The 13,461-nt window shown below is 45.6% G+C and overlaps 1 protein-coding gene across 2 annotated transcripts in view; it reads right to left on the minus strand.

The window, feature by feature from the left end:
• Positions 1–470: 470 nt before the first annotated feature.
• Positions 471–13,461, minus strand: part of NCEH1 (neutral cholesterol ester hydrolase 1) — an 82,208-nt gene continuing 69,217 nt past the window's right edge. The window contains exons 4-5 of one of the 2 annotated variants that reach the window (XM_045297521.1): positions 5,966–6,137; positions 471–4,609 (exon numbers count right to left, since the gene is read on the minus strand). In XM_045297521.1, the coding sequence (XP_045153456.1) occupies positions 4,091–4,609; positions 5,966–6,137 (691 nt within the window). In that variant the 3' untranslated portion in view covers positions 471–4,090. Of the gene's footprint in view, positions 4,709–5,965; positions 6,138–13,461 lie in introns of both variants that reach the window. The other variant, XM_004704078.2, reaches the window with a different exon arrangement.

The following is a 13,461-nucleotide window of genomic DNA, read 5'->3' on the forward strand; positions in this document are numbered from 1 at the left end:
TCACTATATGATTGTTTTTCATTCATTTTTGGTCATTCGACATTCAGAAACCTTTTACTGTTGCCAAATTCCTTGTAGCCTCCACATTCAATCACACAACTTCCTATGGGGTAGTGACCCACAGTTTTGCTCTAGAAAACCCTAAAACATACCTTCCTAAAACGTGTAGTTACTTGGATTGTTTTAAAGGTGACAGTACCAAGGTTTGCCTGGCTTTCAGCCCATTCAAGGCTGGTTTCTCCAATAGAGGCAGCACGTGTTATATCCAGACATGAAATGAATGTCATCAGGGGACCACTCCCCCCCACCCCACCCCGCCCCAGTGATGGAAGGCAGTGGGAAGAAGACTTGGGCAGAGAGTCATGGCCGGCTCAGTGACAGTGACCTTGACCTCTGGTCCAGGTGCAGAGAGAGTGAGAACGCACAGGCTCCGACGTGAGGCAGAACACAAGGCAAGAGACCCGGAAGAGTCACATTCTCAGATGGAGCTGTTTTATTTCCAAACATGATTCAAAACAGATAATGCTGGAATTTCCATATTAGAAATCCTTCATTTTATAAAATATATTTGCTCTAAAATACTTCATAAAATCTGCCTTCCCCTTTGTAGTGGAAAGGCAGCACAAAGTCCAAAGTGAAAAGGTCATGCATAAAGTGGTATACCCAAGAGGGCAATTACACAGTAGTTTAACTTCTTCACAAATAAATGCTAGAACATTAAAATTAACTTATACCACTGTATTTTGCAGCGCTTAACTTCGATGGTTTTTCTTCATATAGGTAATTTCATATTTCATAGACAGCAATGATTAAAACAAAAATTATCATTAGCTTTCTCTTAAAATGCAAAAACAAAACAAAGCTGTAACACTCCAAAAGAAAAACAAACCCAAAAAACAGTCAGTAGAGCATAAACTCTTTTATAAACAAACAGCATCTGAGAGAACAACACATTCACCCCAACCCTAAAGCATCTTTAACATCATAAACTCTGTTGGCTCCCCATAGACATTCTTAATCCTTGACATTTGGGTTGGTTTGTTGTGTCGTGTTGTTGTTGTTGTTGTTGTTAGATGCTGTTGAGTTTGCTCCAGGTCATGGTGACCTTGTGTTTAACAGAAGGAAATATTGCCCAGTTCTGTGCCTTCTTCATGGGCACTGGTACTGTGAGTCCAGTGTTGTGACTATGGGCTCACTTCAGCCCAATGACTTCCAGTTATCATTATTCCAGCAGCGTCTCGTGTTAGCACGGTCCAAAGTGGGTTACAATGTAAGTTAGTCCATACATTATTCACAGGATGAGAATTTCCAATTCAACTCAAGTATTTCATCAAAGCAGTGGTTGAGCCCACCCCCACTGTTTTCTCCTTCACTCCCTTTTCATTCAAGAGAGCCCGTCAGAGATCTGTGATATAATGACTACAGGATTGGACTCACAATGTGGGGAGGGAGATATCATTTCAAAGAACTTTGTCCATGTGTTGGTTCTCTCTGCTTTCTTTGAGGTAGATGACCCCAAAATGAAGTTCAAACTTTGGTTCCTTCGAAGTGTGACAAAAGAATAGTACTGTTTGCAGAGGATAGCTATCGCAGAATTAAAACGCCTGTTTTCTAGAAAGAAAAATCTGTGCTGATGGATGTGTCTGTATATAAAGAATAACAACCTACAAAAACAAAATGCACCATACGAGAGGCCAACACAATTTGCCCATCTGACAAAATGGCTTGGATGTTGTGGTTGCATGCTACCTCAATGATCAAGTAAGCCACCTCTGATTTTAGTGGGACGGAGAGAAAGGCCCCGAAGTAGTGTGTGTGCTGTCCGAGTGCCTTAGCAAGTGAAATGGATGGTGACCATTATTATCCACACACACAATCACACACTGTCCCATTTCTATCCAGTTAACTGCTCTCGGCTCACCCGGTACGGGAAACAGAAGCATGCACTTCTCATGTGTCATATCACTGCCGGAAGCGAGAAAATACCCATCCTTCCCAAGTGAGGAAAAGGGTCTCCCTCCTCTCCTTCCAGCTGCTGTGCTACTCTCCCCGGTCCCCCAAGGAGCATGGACTGGGGACAGAAGGAAGGGGGCAGGGAGCAGGGCAGAGGCTCAACTCCCCGATCTGAACTGGAGAATCTTCCTAGGGCTATGCCAAAGATACTCCCATGGGCAGCGAGGCCTTCGCATGGAGTAAACTTGGGCTGCTGGAACATCTAGATATGGTGAGAAGGAGAAATGAGGGGGTTAGGCACCAGGTGCCATTGCATGCCCTTTATCCAAGAGGTGATAAACCAGTATCCCCCAAATATAGAGAAGACTCATGAGCAGCTGGGTCTTGCCTAAGCTACTGAACGACACACTTCCATGACTTTATCAGACTGATGATTTTCATTGATATATACTTATAAACATCGAACTATGTAGGCTTCACGGTTACTAGTATTGATAGCTATTTTATCTCTTTCCATAAAACTGTATGTGACTATAACTCTAAGGGAGTTGTTTTAGCTTTAAAATAGTTCTTCAAAAATATCATTATTTGTGATGTTCACTGCAGACCTTATTATGAAGGATCCTACATCTGGCTGCATGTATGAACATTAAATAACTTAAAAAAATAAACAGCACATTATATATTCCAAAATAGCCCCATTTTAAAGCCAGCTAAGTGAAAAAAGGGAGAATTTTCAAGAACAGACTAGACCATCTAAAGATTTTCCCCCCCCGTAATTTTAAAATATATTAATGCTTTCTATTTTCTAACTATGCCGAATATATACACACACCACTTTTGGTCATTTATGTCAGGCATATTCCTTATGACCAGTAGGCTGTTCCCTTTGCCTGCTGTTGACTTGTTCTCAAGCATGGGCAGTCAGTCCCCTGGTTAAGAACTCCCGTTTGAAGGTGAATTCAGAACAGGTGCATATGGTTCTTTCAAACCTTTCTTTAGTGAAAGAACAGGAAACAGAAGAGGCTTTCTACTCCCATAAAGAGCTATAGTCTCAGAAAGCCACAGGTGCAGTTCTACCCTGACCTGCTGGGTCGCCACGAGTCAGAATCGACCCGACAGTAGTGGGGGTTTGTGAAAGAAAAGGCTTAATTAAAAGCTGCACCGTGAAGCAAGTAAAGATGACTGGGATGAAGGATTTTTTGAGAGTAGAGATTTATCCAAAGTGAGGGCAGATTTACATACCATTAAAGGGCAAGTGGGTTTGTCTGTAAGTTGGAAGTCTGGCTGTAAGAAATGTATCCTAAGTGTAAATGAATTTACTCCCAGAAGGTCTCCCCTTGGAGATAAGCTCACCAAAAAGCAAAAAAAAAAAAAAAAGAAGAAAAAAAAATGATGTGCAAGTAGTCATTGTATGCAACCTCGCATTTTCTCATGATAGTGGTGGGAACTCACGTTCAAGTGTTGCCATAGTCCCACTTACAGGCAGGTGTCTTAGAACGTGATGTCAGAGGAAAGAAGTCCTCTGAGAAACTCCGCCTCATGAGAAAGCCTTGGCCAATAGAAAGAGAAGCCACCATCTGCGAGAAATGGAGGGTCGTTAGACCCAGCCGTGACCTTAAAGTGCACACCCTGAACCCTGCTCTGACACCAAAGTAAATTCTATCAAATGGCAAAGAGACCACATTTTAAAAACAAAGCACCTCTTTAAAAGTCACTGTGTTATCGATCGCTGGAAGAACTTCCTCTGCACTTAAGCTCAGGTAAAAGACTGAGAAGTGGCAGAAGAATTTCTTCTGGAAACGAAGAAGAAGAAGAAGAAGAGGCATCATCTAACAAAGTCAGGACCCAAAGCTTATGTCCAGCTCTGGCTCTGCTTTCTGCAACTGCATGAGTTCAGCTAACGCAACTGTAACAGAAAGATTGGCCCACTTTGGGACTAGGGTCAGATGTGTTTCCCTTAAGTTAATCAAGTTCATTAAACCCAAACGAAGCACAATTATCTGAATGTCTCCGGGACTAGAGAGTCTAGACGTCACAAGTAATGGAGAAGTCAGTCAACTGAAAGTGCGTGTGTCCGTCCAAAGCAAGTGTGGGAGGTCAAGAGGCGCTCGAGCCTTCTAGAAGTGGCTCGCCTTTACAGATTGTCATCCAGCCACTTGATGTAACTGTTCCTAGTCCGGATTCCCACGGAGAAGTTAGTGGGCCACCTGGTGAAGATCATGCAGCCGTGGAAGCCATCCTCAAAGTGGTCCAGGGTCACCTGCACCCCTGCGTTCTCCAAACGCTTTGCGTACATGATGCCATCGTCCCTCAGGACGTCATACTCACAGGTGAGAATGTAGGTCTTCGGGAGGTGCTGGAGGGCCTCCTGGTCTGCAATGAGCGGGGCAGAACGGGCATCCAGCAGCTGGGGGAGCTCCTGGACAATCTTGGCGTTGCCCGCAGTGTGCACGACAGGCTTGTAGTTCTTTGTGATAGATGGTGGCAAGAGGAAGGTCCAGTTTAGACGGGCCCTCAGGGCAACAGCCCCTTCCACGTCCAGTGAGGTGTGATTGTTCACGATCATGGCCTGGACAAAGTTATAGTTGCCTTTGAAGTAATCCACCCAATACTTCACCATGACATGGCGGGGCAGGATCGGCGTGTTCCAGTTCTGCTGATAAGAGGGTGTGTTAAAATCTAAGGCTTGAAGAACCGGGTAAATTAAAGCTTGCAGTTTGAACTTGCTTCGTAGGTTGAGGTCCTGACTGAACTGGAGAAGAGAAAGCACACAAATGGTTCGTTTTGCACGACTGGTTTTCCCTAACCACCCCGACGCTGCCACTTCCTGGGTTTCTCTGAATCGGTCCAGGGCATCGGTCATCTTAAGTTTCCACTGAGCATGGCATTTGCTAAGAGGAGGGACTTCAAAAATGCCAAGGAAAAAATGAAATGGAAAGATAAAGGAATTTTCCTGTGAGCCTTTTGAAGCCCTTTCATGTTGTTCTACAGATAAATGAGTCCCACCCCCTCACCAACCAAGAAAGGTATGATATTTGCAACCACAGTTTTCTGTGACCCTTCGAGGGGGACACATGGCCTCTTGGGTCTAAGTTCCATGCACAGGCCTAAGGAGAGAGGAGGGCTTGGAAGCTGTGAGCTCTCTCTCTCTCTTTTTTTTTTCCCCCCAGTGGCTGATTTTTATTTTTTTAAATGATTTTATTAGGGGCTCATACAACTCTTATCACAATACATACACACATCAATTGTGTAAAGCACATTTGTACATTCATTGCCCTCATCATTCTCAAAACATTTTCTCTCCACTTAACCCCCCGGCATTGGGTCCTCATTTTTCCCCTCCCTCCCCGCTCCCCCCTCCCTCATGAGCCCTTGATAGTTTATAAATTGTTATTTTGTCATGTCTTGCCCTGTCCGACGTCTCCCTTCACCCACTTTTCTGTTGTCTGTCCGCCAGGGAGGAGGTCACATATAGTTCCTTGTAATCAGTTCCCTCTTTCGTACCCACTTTCCCTTTACCCTCCCTGTTTTGCCACTCACACCACTGGTCCTGTAGGGCTCATCCATCCTGGATTCCCTGCATTTTCAGTTCCTATCTGTACCAGTGTACATCCTCTGTCTAGCCAGACTTGCAAGGTCGAATTCGAGTCATGGTAGTGGAGCGGGGAGGAAACATTTAGGAACTAGAGGAAAGTTGTATTTTTCATTGTTGTTAGTTACCACATCGCACCCTGACTGGCTCATCTCCTCCCCGAGAGCCCTCTGCAAGGGGATCACTGTCAGCTCTCTTAAGACTGGTTCTAGCCGGTGTTTCTGTGAAGCCTCAGAGATGCCACCTCTCCTCCTACACAGACTAATCTTCCCAGAGATTTCTGAGAGTTCTCCCTGTGTCGTCCTGTGAATCATCTGGCCACCTAGTGACCAGCTCATGCTGGTGTCACCATGATGGGGAAGGCTTGGGATGAGCTCATACACGGCTCCCTCATAAGCATCCCAAACAGGAGGTTACCTGTTGCCCCAGAGCAGCGGCCAAGTTCCCACCAGCACTGTCGCCAGAAATGCCAATTCTGTCTGGGTCAACGGAATACTTCTGTAAGACCTCAGGCTGCAGGAAATGCTTCGTGGCACGTGCAACATCATGGATTTGCTCGGGAAAATAGACCTTTGGAACTAGCCTGTACCTGTGAAGACAAAAGTTGCATTCATTGACGGACTTCGGCATGTCTTACAGGTCATGGAACACATAAATCTTGAGCGAAAATGGATTCTTCTGAAGACAGAAATAAGCATAAAAACAGACCATTTATTTCCTGGCTACTGAGCTACTTAGTTCCAAGTGTATTCTTTTTTTTTTTTAGCTAGAGTCTTGAAAAACAAAACAAAGACAACATCAATCACAGAACAAAACACACAAACATGCAAAAACTGTTAAAAAAAATTACTTTAAAAAAACCCCTTCAATGCTAAAGGCCGATGTTGGTTATTAAGATTTGGCTACAACTACGGTATGTTGTAGAATTTTATTTCTGGAACTCTTTGTTCCGTTCACCACACCTCTTGGTTAGAGGGTGACCCGGCTGGCTTATCCAATGTTTAATGCATCCGTGTGGCATCTTTGATAACTGTGCAGTCAAACCACTCCACACAAGTCCACGCCAGTCTAACAGGAAACCCACGCAATGCACCTTCATTGGAAGACGGCACACAAAGACCCGTTTTAACCAGCGCAGAAAAGCCTGTGTCCAAGCCCTGCCGGCTCTCATGCTCTGGGGCTCCTCCTACTGCCCCAGTCTGCAGGACCAGCATCCCTGAGGGCTAGTAGCATTCATCTTCCGTTTCAAGCCCCAAAGAACCCTGATTTTCTCAAGGACTCTGTCCACAAGGCTACCCTACCTCTCCACTTCTTCTCCAGCCTCCTCCCTTGCTTATTATTTAATTCTCACTCTCATCCTCTAACCTGGGCCAACCTCATACTTCTGTAAGGTGTCCGGTTGCAGGAAATACTTCATGGCCTGTACAACATTGTGGATTTTTTTCAGGGGGAAAAAATCCCTTGCAACTAGCCTGTGTCTCTGAATTGCCCTGGAAGCCCTTCGTGTCTGTAACGTCATCTCCATGCTCTGTAACGTCATCTCCATGCTCTGTAACGTCATCTCCATGCTGGGGTTTAGCTGGCTTGATCCATGACCCTTCGTTGTGTTGGGGATACCTGCCTGCACATACTGCCTCACGTGAAAATGGTATCATCATGTTCATCTAAGGACTCTACTCGCTGACAGCAGGGACCTCGTCGTGGTCACTACTGTGTTCCCAGTATCCACCAATGTTTGGGCACATTAGCATGCATTTCAGGAGCCCTGGCAACGCAGTGGTTACAAGTTGGGCTGTGAACCTCAAGGTCAACAGTTTGAAACCATCAGAGAAAGACAAGGCTTTCTATTCCCGTCAAGAATCACAGTCTGGGAACTCAAAAAGGCAGTTCCACCTCATCCCACAAGGTCGCTGTACTTGATGCACTGAGTTTGGATCATCCATCACACAGGAGGACTCTTCACCGGGCATTAGCACACCTTTGTTTTGCAAATGAAGAAGCTGGAGGCACAGAAACGTGAACGGATTGTAGCAGAAGTCATAACTTGTCAAGGTAAAGTACGATAGAAATGAAGTTTACTTAATGAGAACTCTGATGACTCTGGTTCTTTTCCTGCCATTTGCATATTTATTCCCGGAAGCCATTATTCCTAGGCCGATCTACATAAGCTAAGCCCCAAACCCACTACCACTCATTAGATTTGACTCACAGTGACCCTCCTTGGGCTTTCTGGAACTGTAAATCTTTATGGGAGCCTCTAGCCTCATCTTTCTCCTGGAGAGCAGCTGGTAGTTTTGAACCACCAATGGTTCAATATCGATTGAAGAATGCTGTGGTTAGTCACTTGGTGCTTAACCCGCTGTGCCACCATAGCTCCTTATTCCAGTCTACTCCTTTTAACTCCCCCATCTAAAATCCAGCTAAGTAAACATCTTGGCATGCTGTGTACAATCAAATGAACATTTATTAGCAGTCATTCAGGAATTCTTAGTTCAAACATCTAAGTGCATTAAGAAAGTCCATGAGTGGTTAACTTATAGGATAAAACAAACTTCCTCATGTATAATTTTCCCAGCTGTGGTGATCGATTAATCACCCCACGTGCAATTTTTCTTCAATCGATTTCCACTGTCTTAGAGCTGCTGCATCCGTTCAAGGATGAAAGAAGCAGGGCTGCATTTTGTCCACCAGGTGGAAGCATCGCACAGGATCTCCTTCCCCCCAGTTCCTGGACCAGGCCTTGTTTTCAACGTTTGTGTTTTAACTTCACTTATAACCAGTTGAATTCCCAGTCCTCTCAAGGAATTGAAAAGCAGTGCACTTCACCACTCAAGCTGTGAAAATACAAGCTATTTCTGTGAAAATACAAGTGATTTCCTTTTATCAAAGCAATAGCCTCACATATCACCAACCGTATCCCCTGGTTACCTAAGAAGCCAGACAGAGACCCACTTGCACACACGGAGAATGAAATTAAGTTTTCAGGCGCTTTTCCTGAAAAGGTAACCGTGACATTGAACCAAAGGAAATTGGTCATCTCAAAGTACGGCTGCCTGCCTGGAATCTCACCTATGAGCAGTGTATGCATGCTAAAAAACAGATGACAGTGTACGCACGCTGAAAAACACACGGGTTATGAGGCGTGTGCTCCTGGCCTCCTTGACTAGACATCTTGCCCCACCTCTTTCTTTCCCCGTTCAAGGCACACCCCAGCTTTGTTCCTAGTGGGGCAGGGGACACACTTAACCCTTGTAGACTGGAGAACATATAAAACTAGATCTTTCTCAGATCGCTTGGTAAAAGATAAATGGTGGGAGTCACTGGCAACTGACCGGAGGTTTATCATATAAGCTGGAGGATTCTTGATGGACGTGGAAGACGGGGTGTCAGAAGGACCAACCCCCTGGATGGCCCAGCCAAAGAAAGAAAAATACATTCACTACCCAGTGCTTGCATTCACAGATAGATTCCGACCACACGCTGGAAGGGGACTGTGACGGTATTCCTACGTTTACAACTGTGGATCTGGAGACGAGGCCGTCGTGTGAAATAGAGTTTGAATGGGTACCCGAGTTGGGCTGCTAACCGAAAGGTACGCAGTTTAAAACCACTAGTCCTTGGGAGAAAGACGACGCTTCCGCTCCCGAAAAGAGTTACATTCTCAGAAACTCACCCGGGCAGTTCTACCCTGTCCTGGAGAGTCACTATGAGTGGGCATCGACTCACCGGCAGCGAGTTTGTGTTTTGTCTTTTACTTTGGGCTTCACTGTCAGTAGAGAAGGCGCTGCAAAGCCAACTGGACGACCGACCTCTGTTTATTACTGCGCATACCCAAAGCAAAGTCACTGCCATGAAGTCAGTTCTGACGCATGGCAACCCTAGTCGACGGAGTAGAGCTACTCCTGCAGGTTTCTGAGACTGGAACTGTCGACCAAAGTAGAAGCCTCATCTTTCTCCCAAAGAGCAGCTGATGGCTTCGAACTGCTGACCTCGTGGTTCGCCGTCCAATGTGGAACTACTCCACTGTGCTTAACTCACACACCAAGCTCGCTGCGTGGAGTCAATGCTGTCTCCTCGCAACCCCGCTGTGGGTTTCTGAGACTGTTTCCAGGCGTAGAGAGGCCGTCTGGTGTGTCTCCCGCAGAGCCGCTGGTGGTTCCAAACTGCCGACCGTGCCGATCGTAGTCCAACGAGTCACCACAACATGACCGGGGACCCTTTACTGTACGCATACCGCCTCATAAAAACATTGTTTTATACCTGCTGCTTTCAAGTCAATTCCAGCTCAGGGAATTGCCCCTTTGCTTTCCCAGGCCGTAATCCTTTACAGAAACCGACTGCTTCATCTTCCTCCTAGGAGCAGCGGGTGGGTCTGAACCGCCTTTCAGTCAGCGGCTGAATGGGCCCCGCACCGACTACAAGAACACCAGGTGCTGTGGCCTCAGCATGGCATTTCGTTAGGCACGTGAACGTGCATGCCCAGACATCTGGCCAGGTGTTCTACCAGCGTACTTCACTCAGATCTTGGTTTGAGTTGCATGTGAGCCTTAGGGAGGAGGACACACAGCTCAAGGTGGACCCAAAACGTGTCCGTAATCATAGCCGGGAAGAGGCTGAGCTGGAAACTGAATTCACAACTGCCACAACTCAGCCTTAGATAACTAAACACTCATGTATGAGGGAGGGGGTGGGGCGGCGGGGGGAGTGTTTCAAAGGGTTTGCAGAAAACATGGAATTAATAAATAATGGAATATTTCCACGAGCTTTTTGAAGACCTCTCGTATAAACATACATGCACTTAGCACCAAATCAGGCAACTGCAAATATATCAGTGTCCCATAGGTAATGTGTGTGTGTGTGTGTATGTATGTGCGCACGCATGCCCACACACATGCACACCTTTAAAGGAAAGCAGCTCTCCTTTTATTATCTCCCCCCAAAGTTTGTAAGAGAAACCCCGGCGGTGTAGTGGCTATGGGTTGGGCTGCAATCCGCATGGCTGGCAGTTCAAGAACCCCAGCAGCTCTGCAGGAGAAAGACTGGGTTTTCTACTCCCTTAACGTTATAGTCTCAGAAACCCACAGGGAGTCGCTATGAGTCAGCATCGACTCCATGGCTGTGAGTTTGGTTTATGAAGATTGTAAAGACCTCAAACCTCCAGAGTCAACGAGCAGCAGGACTCCGGGGCGCATCCCCAAACTGTGATCTTCCTCCTTCGCCCACCGCCCCTGCAGTCTTCCACTCCAGCAGGGGAGCTGGGCCCAGAGTGCTTGCGGGCTACAGCTACAGGTGGGAGACACTGCACTTGATCCGGAAGTGACTGAATCGTAACCAGCACACCTGGTCCTCAAATCCACCTCTCTGAGTCCTCCTGTAACCCTTTCCCTGCACTGACATAGTGCACAGCCCAGCCATACACCCAGCCAGGCCAGCCCTCCCGGGTCCAGCGGATACGGCTCATGGGCTTTAAGATGTTAATAGTACGACTTTACAGGGATTGAACTATGGATTGTGCTGGGACTACCTGTATATGATATGGTGTTCATACAACATCCAAATCTTGTAATGACCCATTTCACAGAACGCGTCTTGTACATTAATCAACACCTGTCTGTGTGTGTGTGTATGTATGTATGTATGTATGTATGTGAAAAATTCATGATATTTTCATTTCATTTTTCCACAAGCATTTTGAAACTCTCTTGTGTATATATATATGTATACATGTATATACATACATAATTAAGTATATAACTCACACAGACATATTTATTCTTAGCACCACACCAGAACAAGAAATTCTCATATTGGCAGATTTGGTGTGGCCAGTGTGTCTCTTGGGCTTTCAGTTGTATTTATAATATGTTTTTGTTTCTAATAGTTCATTTGCTTCTGGATGTGGTTCATATTCCTCTGATGGAGAACATGAGGGAGTACCCCCCCCCCCAAAAATGGGAAAAAGCTCCCCTGGGCAGAGCTTTCAAAGTACACATGTTTCCTGCTGGGTGAGCATCGAGCAACTCGCTCTCAGTTAGTGCACCCTCGCTTCACAGTGAATTTTTTCATAAAAGCAGTTTCCCTCGAACCTCCTTTTTTGTGATGGCCGATTTAAGAGAACAGTGTGCAGCTGTGAAATGTTGATTGATGAGAACTCTCATTCTGGATGTCCATCAACTTCCTGAATTGGGGAAAATGTCAACCAAAATTCATGCACTTGTGCCCAAAGACTAACAATGGAACACTGACGAGATGGAAAAGTTATCTGGACTGTCTTGGAGCTCAGTTCAGTAATTTTAACAGAAGATTTGGGAATGAGAAAGGTCAATGCAAAACGTGGGCCTCAGGTTCTGACTGACCAGCAAAAAAGGCATCCATGCTGTGCTTTGAAAAGACAGCTCCTAAGCGACCCTGACTTTTTCCCCAAGGTCATTACTGGTGATGAGTCATGGTGCTATTCTTATGACCCTGAAAGCCAACATCATTCAAGTCAGTGGAAGACGCCATCATCATCTTGCCCCCAAAAGCTCGTCAAAGTGAAATCAAAGATCAAGACAATGCTCATTTGTTTTTTTGATGGGAGGAGGATAGTGCATTTGGAGTTCGTTCCACCAGGTCAGAGTTTTAATCAAGCTTTCTATTTAGAGGTTCTGAAAAGATTGTGTAACAGTGTGTAGTCAAAAAGGCCTGATTTTGTGGCAGACATGGGACAGGTTTTGCCACCACAACAACACGCATCTGCTTACACCGCCTTCTCAGTGCGCCAGTTTTTGACAAAAAACCAGCATGCCTCTCTTGCCCCCACACACCTAACCTCATTCTGAGAGACTGCTTTTTGTTTCCTGGAATGAAGAGGACAGCGATTTGACTACGTAGAAGAGGTGAAGAAAAAAAGAGGGAGCCATCCAAACAAATGAGTTTGAAAACTGTTTCCAAGAATGGAATCACAGATTTAACCAATGTATCAAGTGTAATGGAGAGTCCTTTGAAGGTGATAAGGTTGTTTGTTAAACAAATTTAAGTACATAGGGGATTTCGTCTTTTGCGGGGCACCCCCTTGTAGCCACGGCAGGGCATTTCTACGCCTCTCAGTAACACTGGTGACATCCTTCAAGTTGTATGACCATCCCCGCTTCCTCTTCTGATTGTTCCTCTCCGATTGACATAAACTCTTTGACCCTCATACCATAACATAAACTCATAAGCCCTGGCATTTCCTGCTGGTGGCACTGGTGTGCTGAGCTGATTGCCATTCACATTCTCCCTAAGAATAGCTTAACCCGACAACCAACAACCATGTGTACAACCTCCAGCTGGGGACAAGGGCATTGTGTTCTCTTCAGACAATGCAGAGTAGGTGAAAGGTATGTGGGATGTTTCAGAATGAAATTATACTCCCATATTAGATGCGGAAGAGAGATAAAGCTTAGCTTTTTTTCCCCCTTTTTTCTTTTCTTTTCTTTTAGACCATCTTTCATCTCAATAGATCGGTCCTGGGAACATACCGTATAAACTTGAGTATACGCCAACCCAAATATCAACCGAGGCACCCAATTTTACCCAACTGCATTAAAAATGTGCCAAAAAACTCAGCTTATACTCAAGTATATATGGTAAATAGATGAGTCTTCCTCCAAGAGGGGACGTGGGGTGACACAAACAAGATGGCTTAGCTACAGACTGACAGGTTGATGGTGCGACAGGCCGGGTGAACTACCCCCCAAAGGGGACACAGCTTTGGGTGTCCTATAGAAGTGGTTCTGCTCTGTAACACGAGGGATCACCAGGAGTTGCTTCTGCTTTTGTTAACTCTCGCTTGCCCCCCCAGGTCTTGGAAAAGCCCTGCCCATCTTCAGAAAGGAGTATACAAATTAGACCAGCAATTCAATCCAGAGTGTACTCTCAAAAAAAAAAAA

This window comes from Echinops telfairi, unplaced genomic scaffold (genome assembly GCF_000313985.2).
Source record: "Echinops telfairi isolate 266 unplaced genomic scaffold, ASM31398v2 ScPeMD7_7420;HRSCAF=8458, whole genome shotgun sequence".
In the NCBI taxonomy this organism is placed as follows: Eukaryota; Metazoa; Chordata; class Mammalia; order Afrosoricida; family Tenrecidae; genus Echinops; species Echinops telfairi.